Consider the following 26,397-nt stretch of genomic DNA (forward strand, 5'->3'; position numbering starts at 1 on the left):
ACAGATAACCACTTTATGTTTCCTTTTGCTATGTAAACCACTCTGAGTACTTTATTTGTATTGAAAAGCAGTATATACATGTTTTTAATATTAAGGGCTGGCTTCCTGACTAAGGAAGCAGCTGCAAGCAAAGAAAATAGGAACATAGGAAGCTGCTTGATGGAAGCTGTCATGGGTCCATCTAGCTCAGTATTGTCTAGTTCATGATTGGCAGTGACTTTGCAAAGTTTCAGGCAAGAAGTCTTTCCTAGCCCTAGCTGGAGATGCCAGGGACCTTTTGCATGGTGAATCAGATGCTCTGCCTCTGAGCTACAGCCCCATCTCCTAAGGGGAATATGTTACAACAGACAGTGCTCATATGTCATCGCCCATTCAAATGTAAACCAAGGTGAACCCTGCTTAGCAAATGGGACAATTCATACCTGCTTCCATAAGACTGGATCTCCACCCCTATGTGTCCGCCCATGCTGCAGAAGGCTTCCAGAGCACAGCGGTATAGAGCAGGCAGGGCTGGGGGGAGCAATTATAGCTGATCTCTACTTCCCCAGAAATGCCCTGTGCCACCCAAAAATATGTCCCTGAGAGCTGTGTGACCCTCTGGGACAAATGTCTGGGTGGCACAGGGCATTTCTGGGAGAAGCAGAGTTCAGCAATAAATCCCACCCACCCTCTGTTCGCTCACGCTGTGGAGCTAAAACAGCTGCCTGCAACGTGCATGGATCTTCCCAGAGTGCTGCCATTTCCTTAGCCAGGATGTTAGCCACTATATACAGAATGAGTCCACTCACTGAACAGATGGCATATGTAGCAGGATGCCAAGCTTTCACAGGACACAGTGGAGCCAGTTTACTAGGGATGTGTGAACCAGCTCAGTTTGAGCTGGGCTTGACGTCAAACCAGCCTGGTTCGGCGTGTTTGGGGCCAAAGTGGACCGGCTGAGGCTGGTCTGAATTCAAACCGAGCCATTTTGGAGCTATAAAGGTAAAGGAGAATCTGGTGAGGATCCCTCTTTACTTGTCCAGCATGTTGTCCTAAGTGTAGAGGGGACAGGAGGGGAGTACATCTGTACTCACAAGTACAAGCAGCATCTGTGGTGGTGGCTGTGGCAGCTGTGGGGGGCAGGGGCAACAGTGGTTCACCCTCATTCCTGCTGGCCTTCCCCAAGTAGCCTGGGCTGTAACCGAATCGAAACAACCCTGATTCGATTTGGATCCGAATCTGACCCATCCGAATCACCCCAAATTAGATTCGGATCCGAATCGCGGCTGATCCAAATCGAATCGATTCGGGTTTTGGATCTGTCCTGGTAATTTCCCCAGATTCCCAGCTTTCATTTAAAAAACAAAGCTAAGCTCTTGCCCTTATAGAAGTGGAGTTATGGAGCAAAATGTGTGGTCACTATTTTTCAAGTGTTCGGATTCTTTGGTGTATAATAACTTTCACTCAATGAATCCTTATGAGGATTCATTACACACCTTCATTTCTTCTATTCATTTTGACTGTCTTTTAGACAGTGCCAATTGTCAACTGCCATGTGCCAACTACACCCCACTCCCACCCACAAGGCAGTGAAGTACTACTCAGTTTAAGTTAAGTGCCTAATGGGTGGAGGCTACCACCCAAATTGCAGAGGAATTGGACAAAGGGCTGATTTTTGGTGAATTGTTGAAGGTTTAGTGTCTTTGAGGCAGATTTGGGGCATAAAGTGGGATCTGGGGTGGAAGAGTGTGGTGAGGTGGTAGAGCCTAATGGGTGGAGGCTACCACCCAAATTATTATTATTATTATTATTATTATTATTATTATTATTAATTTATTTTTATTTTTATTTTTATTTTTACATTTATATCCCGCTCTTCCTCCAAGGAGCCCATAGCAGTGTACTACATACTTGAGTTTCTCTTTCACAACAACCCTGTGAAGTAGGTTTGGCTGAGAGAGAAGTAACTGGCCCAGAGTCACCCAGCTAGTTTCATGTCTGAATGGGGATTTGAACTTGGGTCTCCCCGGTCCTAGTCCAGCACTCTAACCACTACACCACGCTGGCTTTCTAATTGCAGAGGGATTAGGCAAAGGGCTAGTTTTTGGTGAATAGTTGAAGGTTTAGTGTCTTTGAGGAAGATTTGGGGCATAAAGTAGGATCTGGGGTGGAAGAGTGCGGTGAGGTGGTAGTGCCTAATGGGTGGAGGCTACCACCCAAATTGCAGAGGGATTGGGCAAAGGGCTGGTTTTTGGTGAATAGTTTAAGTTTACTCATCTTTAAGGTTTTTCCCTATAAGGTATAATGGAGGGTTTCAGCAGCCCCATAAATGCACTTGGAGGGCGTTCAAGAAGGAAAGCAAGCAACACATTAATTAACACTGAGTAGTCCCATTGACATTAAATCAATGGGAGTATTCATGAGCAACATAGTCTGTAAGCTAGTGACTGGAGTAGTCTGGCTCATAATCACAACATTTAAATTTGTGTACACACCAACTCACACAATCTCTGTGGGGTATCTACCTGACCTGAAAGTTTGTGACAGAATGGGTACACCTGTTTTAAAAGGTTGGGGACCCTACTAAAGATATAGGACAGATTCTGCAGTGTATTTAAAGTTGGATATTTGCTTTTAATATGAGTGCAACCATTTTAAAAGCATATACATTTCTGTTTTGAGGAGGAGGAGACATGTTGCAGTCCCTTAGCAATGGAAGGCACCTTCCAACCATTTCTGAGGTTTGCTAGTCAAGACTGAAGCACAGGAACAGCTGTCCCTTGAAAAAGGCAAGAAGGAATGTGTGATGTTGACACAGGAGAGGGAAGGCAGACCTAGGCTTGGGAAACAGATTCATCAAATTCTCAGGGTTGATCTACTAACAGACACCCCTAACTACTAACAGGCAGTGTCACATCATTTTATTTATTTTTAAACAATCCCACTGGGGCCGATACAAACAAAGAGGGAGGGGAGGGGTGTGAAACCAATTATCTTTGTTCTTCTTGAGAGTGAGTCCAAGATCAAATGGGTGAGTGTTGAACATGGCTGATCTTGGCCATCTTGGGGCTATAGCTCTGAAGCGACATGTGGCATGGGAGATTCATCATTGGATTTTCTGACATTTTTATTTTTTACTTATGAGCAGCTGTGGGATCCCTGAATTTGATCAGAGTGGCATGGCTCGGGGAGGAGGTAAACACTTTCTCCCTGTGCTGTTTTCCTGGTCGAAATGGGGCCTTCCTGGAGGAAAATAAAGGTGCCTGCCTGTATTTTTTCTTCAGAGGGTCTAATAGTAGTGAGTGCATGTGCATGCATAAGTGTTAGACTGGGGGAAATGGCATATGGGGGAAGAGTTAAGCTCTCATGCCCCCAGGGCCACTGACTGAGCTACAGATCTCCCACAGTTGGAAGATGCTGCCAACTTCTCAAAAATGAGAAGTTGCCTTCTGTATTCTCAGGATGGAAGCTGAGTAACAAATTCCTGGCACTGGACCTGGGCAGTGCCCTTTCTGTTCGCCATGAGAACTATGCTAGGCCAATACCAGACACAGCAATTATTTCATCTGGGCCTGCTACAATAGCACCTGACTCAAAATAGCGTGTGTGTGTGTGTGTGTGTGTATGAGAGAGAGAGAGAGAGAGAGAGAGGGTTTGACCAGAGTGACCTAGACTTGAGCTGTCAAGTGACAGGTGTCAGTCTGCAAACCAGCTTATTAAACCCACAGATCTCACTGTTCACGCTTCACTCGAGGAAGAACAACACATAGGCTGCCTGTGTTTATTCTGCTATAAAAGCTCACTTTCCATTGTTTTTTGAGCACTCGCATTATGGGGCTCAGTGAACAGGAATGGCAGAGGGTCGTAGACATCTGGGGGAAAGTGGAACCAGACCTCCCTGTTCATGGGCAGGAAGTTATCATCAGGTAAGCAGAAGCCGGTGATGGAAATCTGAGAAACAGCATTCCCAAGATATTCACAGAGGGGTGTTGGAGAAGCTGCTTGGCACTTTGCTAAGAGTTAAGAGCTGTATGAGTAGAAGATAACTCTGCAAGGAAATCTGGGGGCTCTAATTCTTATTGGCCTCCAATTCTACTGACTTCTTTATTACATAGTTATTAGGGTAAGAGTGCTTTGTGATTCAAACACTGGTTTGTATTTTAAATATTGTGTGCAAAGACTGGTGTAACTATAATAGGGCAAGGGGAGACAAAATAGCTCAAAAGAGACAGTTGTCTGGGGGCCCACTGCCTTGGGGGGCCCCCAGAGGCAAGTCATATGACTGACTCCCCCAGCCGCACACCCGCCCGGGCTTCCTTCAGTTGTATTCATCCTGTGAAATTGATGTGTTAAGACCTGCAGCTACCAGAACAGCATGTCTTTCTCTAGTAGCATTAAATGACTTGCATTGTCCACAATTTACAAAACCTTTAAAAAATAATTTAGGATCTGCTTTTTGTTACGACTATTCAGCCTCATTTAAGATTTCTTTACTTCATGAACTGAGCTTCAGTGAGGGGGGGTGCATTTTAAAATCTTGCCTCTGGGCCCACTCCAACCTTGCTACGCCCCTGTTGCGAGGAGCGGTGGTGTTTATAAAGGTTGCAACTAACTCAGCTGTGGCAATCACATGTAAGGTGGTGGTGGTAGTGACTTTCAATGACCACCCCGTCCCTCAGAAACACTCTGTGCCACGTGAAACTATGTCTCTTAAGGTGGTGCACCTTCAGGGACATATTTTATGTGCCACAGAGTGCTACTGGGGAAAAAGGAGGTTATAAAAAAAAAATCACACATACCCCCAATGTGAGTGCTGGTGCTGCTTAAGCCGGGAAGCTACCAGGGCGTTTTTCACACAGGGCTTTTAGCTTGCATCTCCTCCAGAATGGAGGATGTGCATTCACATATTGGCCAGATTTACTCCGAAGTCCCTGTGACCTATCAGGTAGCACTTCACACACGATTCAGGTTTTTCATTGTGTGCTAGAATGTAGCTTGATTTATATCCAGGGTAAAAAAATCCACTTTTTGCTTTGTTTTTTTGCGGGGGGTGGGCGGCAACTTCAAACTTGCAGTAAATTCACAGTAAAGCCTGCTGTCTGAAAACCCTCCAGGAGCGCCACCACTTTTCATGTAGTGCTGATGATTCCTTAGTCAAGGTGTTTTGATCTATTGTACAGGTAAGTCAAGGTGTTTTGATCTATTGCTGTTATAACTGGCATTACTGAACAAAACCTTAACACAAATAATAAAAGAGGATTAGAGCCATGGTTATCCAACCCCTTCATCTTCTTGTAAGCCAGTATAGCGTGAAATGGTTTGCGTTATTTCCTGAAGGTCAACAACCTGAGGTTCTGGGCACATAAGAAGGTCCAAATATATGAATCCAAGCATGCAGTTTCCTGAAAATGTGGTTTCTTTCATGCAAGAATGCTCTGGATGATCTTAATATCTGTGGTGTGTGAAGTTACACTGAACAAACGAACCAGATATGGGTGTAAAGAACAGATCGTATTTCCATTGTTACTGGTGGGAAATGTCCTATTGACAAGAAAGAGATCTGACTAGATCTGACCAAAGGGTCATCTGTCCAGCTTCCTGTCTTCCATCATAGCCAGCCAGATGATTCTGAGACACCTACAAGCAGGTGTGAAGGCAAGAGACCTTCCCCATTGTTACTCCCCTGTAACTGCTATTCGAGGATATAGTAAATAGACGTAGCCTCCAAGATTTTGTCTAGTTCTTTTTAAAAGTTGCTTGAGCTAAAGGCCAGCACTCTATCTTGTGGCTGTGAATTTGGTAAACCAATTACATGCTGTGTGAAGAAATACTTTCTTGTATCTGTCCTGAGTCTCTAGCCAGTAAAATTCATGCGGTTATCCCGAGTTCTAGTGTTACGGGATAGGGAATTTTAAAATATATACTCACTTTCTCTACTCACTTTACTTGTGCAGCAGCACAGGTGCTTCTCTCTTACATCAACGTTTCTCTGTACAGCATGTAAGCCAGTATTCCAAATGTGGCTACACCACAGATTTATACAAAGATACTCAGTGGGGAAGTAACTTGCCTAGGGAGCAAGAGAATGCTGGTTCGAATCGATGCTGGTATGTTTCCCAGACTATGGGAAACACCTATATCAGGCAGCAGCGATATAGGAAGATGCTGAAAGGCATCATCTCATACTGCGCGGGAGATGGCAATGGTAAACCGCTCCTGTATTCTACCAAAGACAACCACAGGGCTCTGTGGGCACCAGGAGTCATGACCAACTCGACAGCACAGCTTTACTGGATCTTTACTATGGTATTGGTCATTCTATTTTTAATCTCGTTCCAAAAAATCTTTAAAGCCCTAAATGGCTTGGCACTGGGTTACCTGAGAGAGCACTTTGCCCCATATGTCCCAGCCTGGGCCTTAAGATTTTCTTTGGAGGTCCTCCTCTGGGTGCCCCTGCCAAATGAGGTGAGGCTGGTAGCTACTAGGGAAAGGGCTTTTTCGGAGGCTGCACTGCATTTATGGAATAGCCTTCCCAGTGAGGTTTGGCTGGTTAATGTTTTGCTCATTTTTAGATTGTGAACCACCCAGGGACTTTTTAAATAGGGTGGTAGAGAAATGTACTAAATAATAAATAATAAATAAATACATCTCTAAAATGGAATTCTCCTCACCAACACTGCATTCTGAGTTGACATTTTCATGTTCATCAATCACAACCCGAGATCTTTTTTCCTGGTTAGTTACCAAAAAGTCAGCACTGTCAGTGTCTGTGTGAAGTTAGGATTTATTTTTATTTTTATTTCTGTGTACAGGGTGCACCACTTTATTTTTACTTACACTGAACATTGTTTGCCATGTCATAAGAACATAAGAACAGCCCTATTGGATCAGGCCCAAGGCCCATCTAGTCCAGCATCCTGTTTCACATAGTAGCCCACCAGATTTATTTATTTATTTGTTTATTTATTTGATTTATTTATTTGATTTATTTATTTATTTGATTTATATACCGCCCTTCCAAAATGGCTCAGGGCGGTTCACAATTAAAACAAACCACTAAAACAATAAAAAAGCTAAAACAAATTAAAAACAAACAGATGACGCTGGAAGCCTACAGGCAGGAGTTGAGGGCATGCCCTCTCTCCTGCTGTTACTCCCCTGCAACTGGTATTCAGAGGTATCCTGCCTCTGAGGCTGGAGGTGGCCTATAGCCCACTGGCTAGTAGTCATTTGTAGACCTCTCCTCCATGAAGTTATCCAAACCGCTCTTAAAGCCATTCAGGTTGTTGGCTATCACCACATCTTGTGGTAGAAAATTCCACAAGTTGATTATGCGTTGTGTGAAAAAGTACTTCTGTTTGTTGGTCCTAAATTTCATGGCAATGTTGTTGCCCATTTACCTACAAAACCCATGCATCTCATTGTCCCACATCTGACTCCATTTATGAAAGGGTGAAAGTTCTAAAGCAGATTTTTGGGAAACTCACTGCTTGCTTTTCTCCATTGTAAGAACTGTCCATATACTACTACCATCTGGTTCCCATGTTAAAAAACCTGTAGCAGAGTGAATGCTTTTGTCTTACATACTGAGGTGATTCTCACGACTGCAGGAAAGCAGGCTAAGGGAGCCGAGCCCGCTTTCCCATGCTGCCATGTGGCTCCCAGCATCAAACCTTGGTAAGTACCCCCTGGTAAATATCCCCTTTTAAACAAGGTTAGTGGAGCATGCACTCCGCTAACCCCATCTAGTTGATTGTGTGCCACAGTGGCACAGCGCCATGCCACAGCGACACACGAATAGACCCCCCACTGGGAGGCTACAACAAGCCTCCCAGCCATGGGGGTCTCCCCAGGATGCACACTCACGTGAGGCATCCTGGGATTTCCGGGGACCAGGTGGCCCCCCATCCCCTCTGCCCCTACCAGCTCCATGATGGAGCCGGTAATCATGTGGGCAGCCAATACAGCCACCCAGGGGCAGCTCTCTGCTTGTGTGCGGGCAGAGCAGGTTCAGCCTGCTCTCCCCACTCACCACCTCGAGGTGCTTCACTTTGCTTGTGTGAAGTGCCTCACACGACGATGGTATTCATACTTAAGGACAAAACTGTTAAGCATATAGAAGAACAGGCCTTGTTGAAGGAGATCCAGCATGGCTTCTGTAAGGGAAAGTCTTGCCTCACTAACCTTTTGGAGTTCTTTGAGAGTGTCAACAGGCATATGGATAAAGGTGATCTGGTTGACATAATATACTTGGACTTCCAAAAAGCTTTTGATAAAGTCCCCCACCAAAGGCTCTTGAGTAAACTTAGCAGTCATGGAATAAGGGGAGAGGTTCATGTGTGGATCGGTAACTGGTTGAAGGACAGGAAACAGAGAGTAGGAATAAATGGACAGTTTTCACAATGGAGGTAGGTAGGAAGTCGGGTTCCCCAGGGATCGGTACTGGGACGAGTGCTTTTTAACTTGTTCATAAATGATCAAGAAGTTGGGGTGACCAGCGAAGTGGCCAAATTTGCAGGTGACATTAAACTATTTAGGGTAGTGCAATCCACAATGGATTGTAAGGAACTCCAAAAAGATCTCTCCAAACTGGGGGACTGGGCAACAAAATGGCAAATGTGGTTCAATGTAAGATGCACATTGGGGCAAAAAACCCCTAACTTCGCATATACGTTGATGGGATTTGAGCTGTCGGTGACTGACCAGAAGAGAAATCTTGGGATCGTGGTGAACAGCTCCTTGAAAGTGTTGTCTCAGTGCACGCCAGTTGTGAAAAAGGCTATTTCCATGCTAGGAATCATTAGGAAGGGGATTGAAAATAAAAATGCTAATATTATACTGCCCTTATACAAATCTATGGTGCGGCCACATCTGGAGTACTGTGTACTGCTTTGGTCACTGTATCTTAAGAAGGATATTATAGAACTGGAAAAGGTACAGAAATGGGCAGCGAAAATGATACCTGTTCATTATGTTCTTATGTTCAAAATGATGCCTGGAGCACCTTACTTATGAGGCAAGGCTACAGCATCTGGGGCGCTTTACTTTGGAAAAGAGGCGACTAAGGGGAGATATGATTGAAGTGTATAAAATTATGCATGGAGTGGAGCGGGTGGACAGATATATATTTTTTTCTCCCTCTCTCACAGCACTAGAACCCCATGAAACTGAAGGTTGGGAAATTTAGGATCAACATGAGGAAGTAGTTTTTCACACAGCGCATAATTAATCTATTGAATTCTGTGCCATGGGATGTGGTGATGGCCACCAGCTTGGATGGCTTTAAAGGGGGCTTAGACAGATTCTGTCTTAGACATATGTCTTAGACATAGTCTGGTGGCTATGGGCCACTTCCAGCCTCCGAGGCATGATGCCTCTCAATACCAGTTGCAGGGGAGCAACAGCAGGAGAGAGAGCATGCACATACCTCTTGCCTGTGGGCTCCCCAGAGGCGTATGGTGGGCCACTGTGTGAAACAGGACGGTGGACTAGATGAGCCTTGTGCCTGATCCAGCAGGGCTGTTCTTATGTTCTTACTAACCCATATGTATTGGGAAATGTGGGGAGGAAGGCTGTAAACACTTTCCTCCCTTGGAGACATGCCTGTTCTGGGCATGCAGATTGTGCGCCCACACGGACACCAGCTTTTCCTGGCCCCACGGATGGTTGGGGGCCCCTGGAATACCCATAATACACTGCGCTAGTGTGTGGTGCATTATGAGGATTCCCCCAGCAATGGGCAGCTGCCCATCAATGTCACAGCATCAGCTGAAAGCAGCCAGTGCTGCCACATGATTACAAAAATGGGGCTAAGGGAGCCCTCACTCCCTTAACCTCATTTAGGTGGGTGGGTGCCTAGGCAGATTTTCCGCTGAAGTGCTGCTGGGATCAGGCATGATCCTGGCAGTTCTTATGTGCGGACAAGACTGGGCTTGGCTTCCTTAGCCTGGTTTTGCCTGTGTGTGAGAACAGCATCGTTATTTTTTTAGATGAAGCCAGTATGAGGATGGTATGTCTACCTTCTAAGGTAATAAATTTCCCTGAAGAAGGTTGCTGGGTCTTTCTGGTTACAAAGACCGTTACATGAATATAAGAATACAGAGTGAGTGGGTAGAAAAGATACAGCAGAAAAGTTATTAGCATGACAAAAATTGTATACTCTGAGGCTATTCACATAATGGGAGAAAAGCGGACTAGTGGGAGCTAGCCCAATTTTCTCCCATCGTGAGAATTACCGGGCTCGACTGAGAGTCTGGTGGTTCTTAAGTGGGTCACCCGCTTAAGTATCCCTGCCCTTAAACCAGGTTTGCGGAGCAAGCACTCCGCAAACCCGGTTTTTCTAATCATATGTTGCCGCAGCGCGGCTCCGTGCTGCGGCAACTCACGAGTAGACCCCCGACCGGGAGGCTCAAAAGCAGCCTTCCGGCTTGGGGGTCTCTCCAGCATGCCCTGTGCGCTTGCGCAGGGCATGCTGGAACTTCCGAGGGCCACATGGCCCCGATCCCCCCAGCCCCTGCCGGCTCCATAATGGAGCCGGCAGTTGTGTGGGCGACCGATTCAGCTGCCTGGAGCAGACTGCTTGTGTGCAAGGAGAGCAGGCTAAGCCCGCTCTCCTTGCTAACCCTCCCAAGGCAGGTCTCCTTGATCGTGAGACCCGCCTCAATGTATGATCCAGCATCAAATCAAGTGTGTTCTAGCCCATTGTTGTTCAAAAGGTTTAAACATGTTTAACTCTTTGTTATATTATAGCCTATAACTTTAGTCAACACGATATCCCAAAATAATTTATCTCTGCCCCATCCATACTTCTCATGAAATTGCCTTTCATATAAATGCTGTTTTCATACAAGATAGATTTATATATATAATATGTGTGTGTGTGTGTGTGTGTGTGTATGTGTGTGTGTGTATATATATATGTGTGTGTGTATATATATATATACACACACACACACACACACACACACACACACACACACACACACATATATATATATATATCTTGTATGAAAACAGCATTTATATGAAAGGCAATTTCATGAGAAGTATGGATGGGGCAGAGATAAATTATTTTGGGATATCGTGTTGACTAAAGTTATAGGCTATAATATAACAAAGAGTTAAACATGTTTATATATATATGCATGCCAGAAGTAGGGTTTTGGAACAGAAATAGGGTATTTTATCTACCAATAGTACTGAGATTAAGTTAGAATTTGCCTCCTGAATTTTATTGCAGGAGATTCACATGGTATGGTTTGAATTAATTTTTGGAGATGGAAAGCCCTGTTCTCTACCCCATTCTCCCTGTTCTCTGATTGTCCCCACCACCACATTTCTATGACAGAAGCAGGGCAGAAACCTGTAAAGAAAATATATAGGTAGTGATGCTGTCAGGTGTGGAACCTGCTGAAAGGTGGCCTGTGTCCAGCCCCGCTCAGCGGCCCATCTAGTGACGTCCCGTGCACGTCCCCGGAGAGCCAGAGCAAGCTTTCCCCCGGTCCATTTCAGGCAGCATTTGCTGCCTGACAGCCTTTATTTCCCTTTCTCTCCCTCCAGCGAAGGAGAGACAGCTTTTATTTCTCTTTCTCTCCCTCATTAGGGAAGAGGGAAATACAGGTTGTCAGGTAGTAAATGATACCTGAAAAGGACAGGGGAGAGCTTGCTCGGGGCTCTCTGGACAATGGTGGCTCTGCCCCTGGATGCTGTGGCATCTTTGGATGGTATTCAGTTTATTCACCATCACCCACTCACTGAGCTCTTCAATTCAATTGGCAGGATGTTTCAGAAGCATCCTGAGACCAAAGAACGCTTTGACAAGTTCAAACAGCTGAAGACTCTAGATGAAATGAAGAGCTCAGAAGAACTGAAGAAACATGGAACTACCGTCCTCACTGCCCTGGGCAAAATCCTGAAGCAGAAAGGAAACCATGGAGCAGAACTCAAACCACTGGCAGAGACCCATGCCAAAATCCATAAGATTCCAGTCAAGTACCTGGAGGTAGGTGTGCAAAGAAATGGTGGTAAAGCACATAACTCAGTGGTAGAGCATCTGATTTGCATGCAGAAGGTCCCAGGTTCAATCCCTGGCATCTCCAAGTAGGGAAAGACATGTTTGAAATGTTGGAAAGCCACTGTCAGTCTGTAAACAATACTGAGCTAGATGGACCAATAGTATGAGGCAGCTTTCTGTAGGAACATAGGAAGCAGCCTTCTACCGAGACAGACCATTGGTCCATCTAGCTCAGTATTGTCTACACAGAATGGCAGCAGCTTCTCCAAGGTTACAGGCAGGAGACTCTCTCAGCTCTATCTGGAGATGCCAGGCAGGGAACCTGGAACCTTCTGCATGCACAGCAGATGCTCTTCCCTGAGCGGCGTCATCTCCTAAGGGGAATATGTTACTGTTGCTGACACATAGTCTCCCACTCAAATACATACCAGGGCAGATCCTGCTTAGCAAATTCATGCTTGCTACCACAAGACCAGCTCTCCCATCATGTTCCTGGAAATGCTACCACCAATTCTCTACAGCAGCACCACAGATTCAAAGGAGAACAGTGCTTCACATCAAGCATTGTCCTTATACTCAGGGTTTTGTACAGTCAAAGTTAAGTAGCATGAAGTCTCATTGGTTTCAGTGAAATTGCCAAGCACATAAAAAGAGCCTTATTAGATCAGACCAAAGGACTATCTAGTCCATCATCCTATACCTGTCAACCAGATACCACTACGGAGCCTTCAAACTGGGCATGAAGTCAACAGCCATTGTTTGTCCCCAGTAACAGGGACAAACTGTGAAGAGTTCTAAAGGTATACTGCCTCTGAACAAGGAAGTTCCATTTATTTACTGTGACTTATAACTATTAATAGAGCTTTATGAGAATAAAGAAATATTCCCTCCAAGTTCTCTAACACTTAAGAATACACCAAGACTATTCTCTGAATTTAATTAAATAACTTTAAACATAGTTGAGTGACATGATGTGCAGTGTCTTGGTGAACCATGCTGGGGTGCTGTGGATTTGTAAGGCATCCCCGACACTATTGAGAATGAGCAGTTTCATAAATCACCACTGTGGTGTTTCTAATAAATCCATCCCCTAATCCAGGCCAGCTCATGAACAATGTTTTAGATTAATCACTGTATTTACCTGAATGGAAGGTGATTCTGAATTTAAAATGATGCCTTAAAACTGCCTAGAGCCTTTGGAGTAAGGTGATATATTTAAATAAATTAAATTAAATTAAATTAAATTAAATTAAATTAAATTAAATTAAAGATAAAGGTTAAACACAGGTTACACCTGTATTTACCCAAAAGAAAGAAGACTCTGAATTCAAGACCATCCCCTATATTTCACAGGAAAGAACTGGGGAAAAACCTTGTCTTGGATTTGGATAAATACAGTACAGTTAACAGGCTTACTGCACTATCCTTGGACTCACCATCTGTGGTTTCAAGTATCTGCATTCGGGTAATGGAAAACCAACCTCGGCATATGTGAGGGAAAAAAGAGCCAGGAAGGGGTTAACTCCGTGTATCCATGGGTCATTTCCATGGCCGGAAATGATCTCTGAGATCATTTCTGGCTGCCATTTTGTGGAGGAGAGCCATTTTATGGCTCATTTGTAAAAACAAAACCCCCCAAACTGTGTGATTTTCTGCCAAATTTCAGGGACTTTTGCACATGCGGGGGGTATCCTTGGACTTCTGAAGGCCCATGGAGCATGGTAGGGCACTTTATTTGGCCCATCTTTGCGTTTTTGAGGTGATTTTTCGGTGGGGTTTTTAAAGTCTGGGAACCTAACACCTGCGATCCCATAGACTCAATGGCTCATTATCCATGGTTTCATTACTCACAGTAATCTGCGGGAATGGAACCCCCATGGATAATGTGGTACAACCCATCTCTCTCTGGATTCTACACATTGTGTTTACAGTTGGGACATTTGATAACAGCGAATGCAAATATTTATGGTTAACAGCTGGTGCTGTCTCTTAGCTACATGACTAGAGCTAATAATATCACTTCCTGCTTTGAGATGTAATGCTCTAACTTTGAATGCCTCTTCCCCGCCCCCCCCTTTCTGTACAGATCATTTCTGAAGAAATTGTTGGCGTCATTGCCGACACACATCCTGGGGACTTTGGGGCCGATTCCCAGGCGGCGATGAGGAAGGCCTTGGAACTGTTCCGGAACGATATGTCTACCATGTACAAGGAGTTTGGGTTCCAGGGCTAGTGAGGATACAAGGCCCTGTGGCCCCGTGATGTATAACCGTGTGCTGCTGAAAGTGGGTTGTCACGTTAGGAGGAGAATAGTTCCACTTCATCATAGAAATATAGTTTGGCATCAGCTTGAAAAATTCATGTTAAGGTTCAAATTCACATGCTGATGGCAAATCTACATCTTTAAGAGTAACTCTGTCCCATTTGTATTTGTGGGGTTATTTAAAAGGCCAAAGAGACAGCCAGGTATAGTTAAATCCGTCCCCACCTGTCACTCTTACCACAGCAGTCTGTCTCCCAAGATCTTTCCCCCACTCAACTAGGCTGTGATATCAGAAATCAGTACAGGGTTTCTCAAACCCTGGTCCCTAGATATTGTTGGACTACAATTCCCATCATCTCCAATGACAATGGCCTTTGGCTGTGTCTGGGGATGATGGGAGTTGTAGTCCATTGACATCTGGAGACTGAAGCTTGAGAAACTCTGGGTTAAGAGAAAAGGGGAGTGAGCTGTAGGAGAGGGAAGGATCTAACACCCCTTACTCATATATGCCTTTGTTTCTTTAAATGGCCTGCCCTCACCCACTCTTTGTGGGGCAGAGTCTGCTACTGCCTGCATGTGTAATTTGACTCGTATCATTTGAGGCTGCTGTCTTGGATTGTTGACATAAACTACTGTAATTTTTGGCTCAAGTAAAAATTATATATGATATGGTTATAGATCTGCATTCATTCATTAAAAATTACCAGAGATCTCGTCCTCAGGAGCACTGCTAACACACTAATGCCATAACACAGGGGAAGGTCACATGGTGGTTAGTAATAGCTGGGAATAAATGTTGGGAAAAAGTCATTCAGAAGATGGAAGACGCTTATGATCTAGATAGGCTTTTAACAATTCTGGGGCAGTGAGACATGGAAAATAGTCTCCTGTATGGAAATAGTCTACTCTCCCAAACATATTCCTTACATGTGGTAGAAACCAGCATTCTAGTTTCTTCTGGCAGCAAATTAGAGAGGCTTGTGAGCTGCTAAAGCTACAGATAACAATAACACCACTGGGTCACAAGCTGGCTACTCCAGTAGAGGAGAATTCCTGGTTGGAACTGAATAACAAGAACTTCCAGTGACAACGTTATTGAAAACCTTGGCCAAGGAGTTGCAAAGCGGCTGGAAAAAATGGCACTGCTTTAGTATTAGGGTGACATTCTGAATTATCTTCAGAGATAATTAACATTTAGAATATGTTCAGCACACCAGTACTAATTCAGACCCTCTGCAGGAATTGCCCCTGCTCAATTTAATATCTTACCTCTTGTTGGCTGTACAATATCACAACATGAAGTATAGATGTTAAAGTGGATGTGCAGCATGTGGTTTCAGGCATCCACTGGAACACATGCATCACTCACTTCCTATTGGAGAGTGGCAGAAACAGCCATTTTTCATGATTGGATACCAAAAAATCTTGGACATTTACAGATATTAATCAACAGTTTTTGGTAAACCAAGGAATGGTATGTGATGATGTTCCTGACAAGACTTTTACCACATGGTCCGGACGCTGCTGACGCTGCTGACATCCTTGTCATCCTTAATATCTGTGTGCATGTCATCATGATTTCATAGTGCTTCACAGGGCGGGGGCTGTGGGGCTATCCATTCAGAAACACTCCAGCCCCCTCTCCTTCGCCAGTCTGAACATTCAGCTTTCATTTTTAAAAAAGTAACCTCCTAGTTCTCAGACTCAAGGAGATATAAGGCAAAGTGTACAGGCAGTTTTCTACACAGTAGGCTCCTTAAGACAAATAACTTTAAACATGCCAGGCTACCTGCAGTTATGTCCTGGCTGTTCTGAAAGTATTCCCTGCCCCTGTTCTGAAAGGATTTCTTGTCCTCTTACCACAGACCTCTGGCTACAGACCTGGTGTGTCATAAGGGTTGCAAACCCCAGGATGCTAATCACATTATTCAGGATAAGGTGGAATTGCTCATCTCTGCTTTAGAGAGGCTCGTGCTCCTCAAGAATGAAGCTTCATTAATGGAGTGCTGTCACCTGATTCAATACATCTTAGCTGATCATCAAGAGTTTGATTTAATTCAAGAATTCCCAACCTTGGACCCCCAGATGATGTTAGACTACAGTTCCCATCATCCCCTGTCAGAATAGTCTATGGATGATGGGAGCTGTAGTCCAGTAATATCTGAGGACCCAAGGTAGAATCTGTGGTTTAATCAAGCAGTTGGCAGCTACTTGTTTATGAATGTTTTAAAATGAAGGAAAAAAGAATGCTTGCTTTGTTTTTAGAGAATTCATCTCAGAAGAGGTATAACATTGCAGCCCTGGGAGCCCTGTAACATTGATGTAAACAGTACATTGATTCTGGAGCCAAGGAAATGCCTTTAATTTTTAAGGACTTCCCTTCTGACCCTGCCAATGAATGTGTAACCAAAGGTGTGCTGTAAAGACATGGGCTGACATACAGAACAAGGATGTCCCAGTGTAGCAAGAGAGCTTGCCTTCTCAACTAATTGCACTGGTACCGTGGAGAAGTGGCAATTTTTTATGCCTCCCCCCTCCACAGAAAGCCCTCTGTGCCACCCAGAAATATGTCCCTGAAGGTTCTGCAGTCCTCGGGGACATATTTTTGTGTGGCATCAAGGACTTCCTGGGAGAGGGGAGGGCATAAAAAACCCACTTCCCCACTGCATTAGTGCAGTTAATTGAGCAGTTCTGCTCTGTTGCTGCATTGGTGCCTCCTTGCTCTGTATGTCAGCCAGAATATTTTTTGTCTTAATCTCTCTTAGCTGCTACACACATGAATATCTATCACAAGAGATGGCAAACAGTGAGGTCATTCACACAGTCAAAAACTGTGTTCTACCCAGGTTTGGGAGCTGTGTATGCTCCCAATTTTTGGTTGTGTGGAAGAAAGGAAGAAGGAAAACCTGGTTATTTATTTATTTATTTATTTATTTATTTATTAGATTTATATACCGCCCTTCCGATACGGCTCAGGGTGGTTCACAACATGATAAAAACAATTAAAAACAAATTAACAATTAAAATCAAACTAATTAAAACACAATAAAGCCAATAAAACAGCTAAAAGCCCTGAAAATCAGGGCAACAATTTAAAACAGTATAAAACAATTAATCATTTAAAACTCTGGAAGGCCAGGCCAAATAAGTACATTTTAAGGGCTCTATTGAAGGACAGCAATGATCTCAGATTACGAATTTCTGCCGGGAGTGCATTCCATAGCCCAGGAGCAGCTACAGAGAAGGCCCACCTCTGCGTTGCCACCAGATGAACTGGTGGCAACTGGAGACGGACCTCCTCAGATGACCTTAATGTGCGGTGGGGATCATGTAGAAGAAGGCGCTCTCTTAGATAACTCGGACCTAAGCTGTTCAGGGCTTTAAAGGTAATAGCCAGCACTTTGTATTTTGCCCAGAATTATATCGGCAGCCAGTGCAGCTGTTTCAAAACAGGCATAATATGGTCTCTCCGGGTTGCCCCAGAGACCAGTCTGGCTGCCGCATTCTGAACTAACTGAAGTTTCCGGACTATGTACAAAGGCAGCCCCACGTAGAGTGCATTGCAGTAGTCAAGCTGGGAGGTTACCAGCTGATGCACCACAGTTTTGAGGTCATCCTCTCCGAGGAATGGATGCAGCTGTTGAATCAGCCGAAGCTGATAGAAAGCACTCCTGGCCATGGCCTCCACCTGAGACATCAGGGTGAGGCCTGGGTCCAGGAGTACTCCCAAGCTGCGCACCTGCTCTTTCTGGGGGAGTGTAACCCCATCCAGCACAGGGAAATCTAACTCATTCCTCAGATTCTGAGCCCCCACAATCAGCACCTCCGTCTTGCTTAGATTCAGCTTCAATTTGTTCTCCCTCATCTAGCCCATTACGGCCTGTAGGCAGGCATTTAGAGAATGAGTGCCATTTCCTGAAGATGAAAAGGAGAAGTAGATTTGGGTGTCATCAGCATACTGATAGCACCCAGCACCAAATCTCCTGATGACCTCACCCAGTGGTTTCATGTTGATATTAAAAAGCATTGGTGACAGAATGGAGCCCTGGGAGACTCCATATAACAGCTCCCGTTTTGAGGAGCAACTGTCACCAAGCTCCACCATCTGGAATCTACCCAAGAGATAGGAGCGGAACCACTGCAAAGCAGTGCCTCCTATCCCCAGCTCCCCCAGGCAATCCAGAAGGATACCATGGTTGATGGTATCGAACGCCGCCGAGAGATCCAGAAGAACCAGCAGAGTCACACTCCCTCTGTTGATTCCCCGGTAAAGGTCATCCATCAGGCCGACCAAGGCTGTCTCAACCCCATAGCCAGCCCTAAAGTTAGGATGATTGTGTAGAAGCAAGGTAGGAAGAAAACCTGGGTAGCTTTTCCTCCTACCTTGCTTCCACACAACCAAAAATTGGGAGCACACACAGCTCCCAAACCTGGGTAGACCATAGTTTTTGATGTGAATGACCTCACTATTTCCTCAATGTCTGTGATTCTTATTTGAAGACAAGCCTGAAGAGAAGCAGGGGAAATAAAGCAAGAACCATTAGAAGCAGGTATCTGGGACCAGTCCATCCTAACCTGAAGTAAAACAACAATAACAACAACAACAACAATGGACAGGCATTCACTTTAAAAAAAAAGTACCTCAGAGACTTGAGGCAGGAGGTTGTGTCCAAATGCAGTCCACTGACCTAGAATGCACAGTGTCTGAGCTGCAGGAACATCATTGACACAAGTTGCTCTCTCACAGACAATTCTGACTCATTACGTTACTTCCTAGCATTGCCTGGGGGCTTTGCTTGGGAACTGGGCTTGTGGGTGAGATAAATCCTGCACCTATGGCAATTGCTCTTGGCAGTCTGATGTTTCAGTGGCTATGTATGAATAACTATATTAAGAATATTGTACCTTGTGGAGGGCAAAGGTTGTGTGCAGCCATTCCTGTGGCAAATGGAGCTCATTTATTGACTCTGAAATTCCTTATCACTGATACACAAACAAACGATTCCGGGACTGAATTAACCATGAATCCCACCCAGCCTCCCCACTGCTGGCATTCCTGGTTGTGTGCACGACCTCATAGACTTGTTCTCTGTTGCTCCTGAGGGCAAGACTAGAACCAGTGGGGTTGAAAATACAAGGAAGCAAGTTTAGGCTACACGTTAGAGTTTCCTAATGGTAAGAGCTGTTTGACAGTGGAGCAGTCTGCCTTGTACAGTGGTGTGCTTTCCCTCTCCAGAGGATTCCAAACAGGGACTAGACCAGATGGCCATCTGTCAGGAATGCTGTAGCTGTTTCCCGCACTGAGCACAGGGTTGGGTTAGGTTATAAAATCTAAGGTCTCTTCCAACTCTAAAATTTGATGGTTCTGTGAATCAGACAGGCAAGCAAGGTCTTTAAGAATACAGCTCAGTCTTATGGTAGGAAATAGGTTTAACTACAACCCACCTTTGGATGGAAAAGTAGAGAGAGAGGGCGTTTCAGACTGTTTTCATCTTCTTTTGAGGAGATAAACACACACGTCACAGGCAGGGGCTGGAGAAACAACTGTGACCAATAAAACTCTTGTCTCCAAGATCCATCCCATAAGCTTGCACTGACTAGCCACAAATGACCTCAAAATATGGCTGCAGTCCACCTGAATATTAGCTGAACATACTGCAATAGTTCCAACACTGAGTCATGGACTGGCAAAGAGCCAGGTGTGAGATGTTCTCAAGGTCATACAGATAGGATTGAAAATGATAAGGGTCTCTTCCCAAACCCAGCTGTCTTTTTGGCTTCCCCATTCAACATGTCACTATGGAGACATGAAAAAGTGGGATCCAAAATGCCTCTAGGTCAGCTCAGAGATCTTTTCCATTCTTTTAAAGGGTTAGAGTGCTTGTTCTCCCACTCACGGACCAGAGGTTCAACTGCATTGGCAAAGCTGTGTGCGAATCTCAGAACTTGAAATGTCAAGTGGAAATAGAAACCACCTTCACGCTGCCTAAGCAAGGCTTAAAGGCCAGTTCTCACATTACTCTGTGCCCCGGGAGTTGATGAGAACCCTGTCAAAGTAGCAGATCAACTAATTAGACAGTTTAAGCAAGAAAAGCAAACATTATTTAGTGAGAAGTAAAGCACAAGCAAACCATCTGTAAATACAACCCAGGTGTATTCAGATGTTGACTGTGAAAATAAATGCCTAGAATTTCCTAACAGCTAGCGCTTACTTGACTGCAGACAATGAAGTTTTCCTGTAAGTTTGCTTTGTGCTTTCTTGGATGATGTGGGTGATCTGGTGTCACATGTGAGCTTCATTCCTGCAACCCTATTTCCTCTAGATGCTTGGAAAGAAGAGCCATGTGAATATACTAGTCAAACGGCTTGCAAACAACATATGAACTCCCCGCCCCCCATTTCCTGGGACATTTATGAATTTTTGTAGGGTTGTGTTTTTTTGTGGTAGTGTGGCTGAACTTTGGAACCTAACTGTGAAAATGGCATGTTTGATTGTTTTCTGTCTTTTGTGGTTTGGACTCATGGTAGTCAGCTTGTATTTGGCAAGCATATGAATGACTTACCTCTCTGTGACTCTAGTCTTTCTCTAGCTCTATGAGGTCTCATTCACCATGCTTTCCAAAGGGAGAATTTTTCTGTATATTCTGGGAAAGTAATGAATTTTTGAGTTCCCCCTCAAGTTTGATCCATTATGGTCCAACAGAAATGGAAAATCACTGGGTCCAAATACACAAACAGCATCAGTTCCTGTCCATTGCCTACGTGAGTGCAGTCCCGTCTCTTCAGCTCTTTGTGAGCTCTTGGGTTATCTTGAGAGTAGCTGATATGTTAGAGGAGCTCTGCTTTTTCTCATTCTCTCCCTGCATTGGACAGATACATGGTAGGCTAAATATATATTGAAGCTGGCATGCCTGTTGAGAACAGGAACCTTTGGAGAGAACCACAGATGGCCTGACTTCTTGTTGAAAATTTTGTGAAACAAAAGCAAACTGTGCATATCTATTTTAATGGGGCTTTTGCATGGGAGGACTTCCCAATAAATAACTTGTGTCCAGTGGGACAGACTGGTCTCCCACTCTGCTGCTCTGCCACTTTCAATGTCACCCCAAATCAACCCCTTCACGTGCTTTATGGTTGGAACCCCCCTGCCTGGTCCAGCAACATACAGTGGGGATAGTGAGACTGCAGAGGATTGGAATGGATATTTTTCAGGGTATAGCTGGATGTATGAAGAGATGACCCCCACATCTTTAATTATAGCAGTATTTAGAGGCGAGATGTCATCTCTTAGAAACATGTTTTCCAGCTATTCGTCTCAGCAGTGTCTCATGGAATTGCCTGCTAATTGGATCCAGCGTAACCCTTTCACCCACAGTTTTTGAAGTCTTATGTAAGTCTCAGGGGCCCAATCCTCAGGGAACCAAACCACTATTATACACTTGTATAGCTTCCAGTGAGGCTTGTATAGGAGCAGATCCCAGTGGATGCTATAATACAAAGGAGCTGTGTGAGTTCCATAAGAGCAGAAGTGTGAGTCATTTGCCCTCATTCTCTTCTCTTCCCTGGCTTCTCCATAATATCAGAAATGGTTCTGAGTTTCCCTCACTTTTCTCTTCTAGAGACCATTTTTGGGATTACTTGTTCCCTCCACTCTGGCCTGCTTGGCTTACCCATCTGGGCCTCAAATCAACTCGGCTCCTAAACAGCAACTTCCAAAGTGACTGGCCCAGCTGTCTTGCCAGATTATCTCTTCTCTGAGGATCTTTGAGAGCAACACAACTCTGCAGAACAAAATGCATCACACCTATCAGGTCCTCAGTGTATGCTTCATATGAATGAATCTTGATTCTGACAGCTCTGCTCATAACCAACCTAAAAACTAAGGTCTTTAGTGGGTAGCATCAAAATTAAATTCCTGGAGAAGAGAATGAGACAAGCTGTTAACCAAACACATATTTTTAATTAGTCTGGATTTTAACACATCACATAATTCGCCAATCACATTTATCTATGTTTTACACTGCAAAACTTCAATTAAAGTGCCTTTTTGATCACGATCTGAAAGGAAAGGAAAAACTTTTGGAATGTCAAACTTAGAAGGCAAGGCTGGCCTAGGGATAGGCAAGCTGGGTGGCCACCCACTTGAAAGGGGTGCCAGGCTGAGCTTGGTGGCACACTGTTGAATGCATATCTGCAGAGCTGGGGTTGAGAGAAGCAGAACTAGGCAAGAGCCTTGCCTGCCTAATTTCTCTCTTATGGTAAAGGAGAGAGAGATAGGTTGGAAAAAGGATGGAAGAAAAGTCCTAGAAAGAGGAACAAAAACTGAAGTAGAAGCTGAAGAAGGCCTGGGAGACTTTGGTGGGATCTCTGAACAGGAGCAAGAGAGCACTGGCAGCAAACCAGCACATTATTAAGAGGTAACTCAGGGCCCTTTGCATGGACATTGCTAGCAAAGCTGGGGAACAGTAGCAAGTAGGGTTGCCAGGCCCAGGTGGTGAAAAAAGTCAATATCCATCACCCAGAAAGTGGAAGTAGAATATGCTTTTCACCAAAAGAGACTCCAAAAAGTCTCCACTATGCACAAAATGTGCATAGGTTTATTGGCAATATAGATGCATATTTTGATAAAAAAATGGATAATTTTAGAATAAGTACAGCTCTCCATTGTGAAGCTGATGACCAGGTGAGCTGCACATCTGCTCAGTCTGCTGTCTAGGTGCTGAGCTCTCATGGCTCCTGCTTCTTAACTGTTAATTCATCTCCAGGGAGTTATTCGCATTTGGCTTCATGCTTCGGGGTAAATGTTGAGCGAAGCCACTTCGAAGTACACTCACGGCTAGGGATGTGCATGGCCTCCAAACCCGTCCAGTTTGGCACGGGGGGGATGTATCTTTAAGGGCGGGGGGTAGTACTTACCCACCCCGCCGCTCTTCCCCCTCTGGCGCTGTGGTTTTTGGTAAAGTTTCTGGGGCAGCAGCTTTCCTCCCTGCCGCCCCTGCCCCCGTCGTTAGCCTGCCAGAGCCTAAGTAAGTAACACGCATGCACCCGTTCTGGCGCATGTGCGCACCTGCCGCCGCCACGCACACGCTCCACAGACGTCACACATCGACAACTGACATATGCGGAGCACGCGCGGAGCAGCGGCAGGTGCACACGCGCGCCGGAACAGGTGCATGCATGTTACTTACTTAGGCTCTGGCAGGCTAACGACGGGGGCAGGGGCAGCAGGGAGGAACACTGCCGCCCCAGAAACTTTTACAAAAACCACAGCGCCGGAGGGGGAAGAGCGGCGGGGGGGGGGAGTACTACCCCCCCGCCCTTAAAGCTACACCCCCCTCAGTGCCGAGCCGCCAGACCGGCTCGGATCCGAACCGGTTCGGCCACATCCCTACTCGCGGCATTGAGGGAAAGAGCCTCTCCCCTCTGCTCTCGGAGTTGCTTTTGATGCAAGTTCACATGTTTTCCTTCTAGCCAATGTGGGGGGGGGGGGGAGAGGGGGAGAGTACTTAAGAGCTACATTTGCATTTGTAAAGAGAGTATCCTTCTTATCATGCTAATGATTCTACATCAGTGCCTCTCCCTGTTTGCTCTGGTGTTTTCAGAAAAAGTAACTTAAAACCAGCATTTTAAAAACCCGGAAATACCTCGAGATGAGCTAGAATTTGCAAGACAAAGCCTGACTTGTGTGTGGAGGGGGTCCAAGGATCTCAAAGGGATTTGGGGGTAATTTTGGCTGGTGTGTGAACACACACACTCTCCTCTGAAGTAGATTCAGGGTAGAAGCCCTGTGTGTAAAGCCTCCAGGTTAGGTTTACCACACACACAGTCCTCGGTTCTCCACCCCCATGGGTCACCCAGCCAGCTCTCCCCAGCCAGGCCAGCAACTTTACCTCTTGACCTGAGGCAGGGCAGCCAGCCAGCTACCAACCCAGCCTCTTTGCATGCTGGAGCAGTGGTGCATGCACAGTCTCCCACTCACTTGCTGTTCTCTACAACTGCAAACATTCATATATGGTTTTCCAACAAAAGATTTCATAGTGGTTTTCAAAGAAAAACAAATAAGATGCTGCCACCCTGTTCCCAAAGGCCTCACAATCTAAAAAGAAACGCAAGGTAACTCGAGAGCATCAGCTATTGAAGGGATGCTGTGCTGGGGTTGGATAGGGCCAGTTGTTCTCCCCATGATAAACAGAAGAGATTCAACACTTTGAAAGGTGCCTTTTTACTCAGTTAGCAGGGGTATCTGCTAAGTGAATAACATTAGTTAGCTAACTGCTCACTTCTCTGTTGTCACCACCTCCACTACGACACGAAGGAAGCAAGCTTCACCACCACTGCAACCTGCCACTGAAGCAGAACCTCCCCTCTGGCTTCCCCATTGGATGGATGGTCAGTAGGAAGGGGAAGGAGACAGAGGAAGAGAAGCTGCTCATGAGAACACAGTGTTCTGAGCCAACAAAATGTTCCAGCTGCCCCCCAGAACTTCAGATACCACAACAGATACAAAAAAGTTGTTTGGTCCCCAAAATAGTCTGTATTCCTTCTAATGCAACAACAAAAAAGCCATTTGGGCCCCAAAATAGTCACACATCCTCTATTAAAGTCTCTAGGCAGGGCCTGTTACATTATTAGGCTTAAGTCCTATACAAGCCAAACAACTTGGCAGCACTAATAAACTCATTAAGGAGGAGGAGGAGGTGGTGCCAGTGGTGCCAGCTTTATTTTAAGGCTGCCCCTGTATGTTTTCTTTCACACCAAAACATAAGAATATCGGACTGATAACAATCTGAATTACAGGCACCACAGAAACAAAGGGGCTTCAAAGATATTTTTTTAAAGCATTCAAGGCCCTTTAGATCCAAATCTGATATGACTTTAAGTACTGAAGAAAGGATCCAAACTAAATTAGTCATGACTAAGTTCCCTTGAAATTAATGGGACTTAATTTAGTCATGTCTCATTGATTTCAGTGGTGTTCAGTCACGGCTAACTTAATCTGGATCTTGCCCATTGTTTGGACCTGGTGGTGGGCAGGGGCAGAGCAAGGTTGGAGTGGGCCCAGAGACAAGGTTTTAAAATGGGGCCCCCCCTCACTGAAGCTCAGCTCATGAAGTAAAGAAATCTTAAATGAGGCTGAATAGTGGTAACAAAAAGCAGAGTAAAATTTATATATACACACACACACCGTATGTGCCACAATAGAACATCATCCTAATTATTTTTAAAAAGGTTTTGTAAATTGTGGACGATGCAAGTCATTTAATGGTTCTAGAGAAAGACGTGCTGTTCTGGTCGCTCCAGGTCTTAACACTCACATCAGTTTCGGAGGATGAATACAACTAAATAAATAAATAAACTGAAGGAAGCCCGGGCGGGTGAGCGGTTGGGGGAGTCAGTCATGTGACTTGCCTCTAGGGGGCCCCCCAAGGCAGTGGGGCCCCAGACAACTGCCTCCCCTTGCCCTATTATAGTTACGCCCCTGGTGGTGGGGTTTATTGTTGGGAAGGGGGAAAGAGAGTCATGGGCAGGGGTGGGGAGAAATCCAGACTGAAACAGTGGCAGGCACGCGTGGCTCTCCCACACCATAGTTCTGATCTGTATCAAGGCCTCCCATAGCTTTCCCCATAAAAAACAAACAGTGATACACCAGGCCAAATGACATGTTGGAAGTAGCATCTGCTTAGGCCCTAAGTACGGACACTGATGTCATCTGTGCTCTCTTGGCTTCACTTACTTGTGGCTGACTTTGAACACAAGGAGAAGCCATCTCTAAGGTTCTTTCTCAGTACATCTGGTGCAGAGGCAGAACGAGGAGTAAACTGGCATATCCATATGACCTTTACAGAAGAGTACCCTTCAAGAATCCCAAGTCTTTGCTTGTTCTTAGCCTCAGTAATCATTCTTAGCCATGGCAATTAATGGGAGGTTGTTTTTCAGCTGTGGTAAAGGGTTAGCAGATGAACCTACCAATTATATCCATTAAAAGATGCAGCTCCCAATATGGAATTTTCTCTGGGCTGCTCCATGTTTATCTCTTTCTCACTCTAAGTAACAATAAAGTGCTCTAAGTCTTTTTATGTTCATTGCTATTGGTTTCTAAATTAATTAAATAATTAAAATTTTCTTGTATACCGCCTCCTCC

At 45.0% G+C, this 26,397-nt stretch overlaps 2 protein-coding genes across 6 annotated transcripts in view; one reads left to right on the forward strand and one right to left on the reverse strand.

The window, feature by feature from the left end:
• The window catches only part of LOC128327345 (apolipoprotein L2-like), a 55,099-nt gene extending 29,003 nt beyond the window's left edge, over positions 1-26,096 (reverse strand). The window contains exons 1-2 of one of the 5 annotated variants that reach the window (XM_053256096.1): positions 18,897-19,029; positions 15,525-15,627 (exon numbers count right to left, since the gene is read on the reverse strand). The gene's annotated coding sequence lies outside the window, so the exon portion shown is untranslated. Of the gene's footprint in view, positions 1-5,907; positions 5,943-15,524; positions 15,628-18,896; positions 19,032-25,989 lie in introns of those variants that run through there. The other 4 variants (XM_053256104.1, XM_053256103.1, XM_053256095.1 and 1 more) reach the window with 4 other exon arrangements.
• MB (myoglobin) lies at positions 3,708-14,932 on the forward strand. Its single transcript, XM_053256105.1, has 3 exons — positions 3,708-3,905; positions 11,758-11,980; positions 14,079-14,932. Exons 1-3 carry the CDS (start codon positions 3,811-3,813, stop codon positions 14,223-14,225), a joined length of 465 nt encoding a protein of 154 aa, XP_053112080.1. The 5' UTR covers positions 3,708-3,810; the 3' UTR covers positions 14,226-14,932.
• Positions 26,097-26,397: the final 301 nt, after the last annotated feature.

Source organism: Hemicordylus capensis, chromosome 5, assembly GCF_027244095.1.
Source record: "Hemicordylus capensis ecotype Gifberg chromosome 5, rHemCap1.1.pri, whole genome shotgun sequence".
Classification (NCBI taxonomy): Eukaryota; Metazoa; Chordata; class Lepidosauria; order Squamata; family Cordylidae; genus Hemicordylus; species Hemicordylus capensis.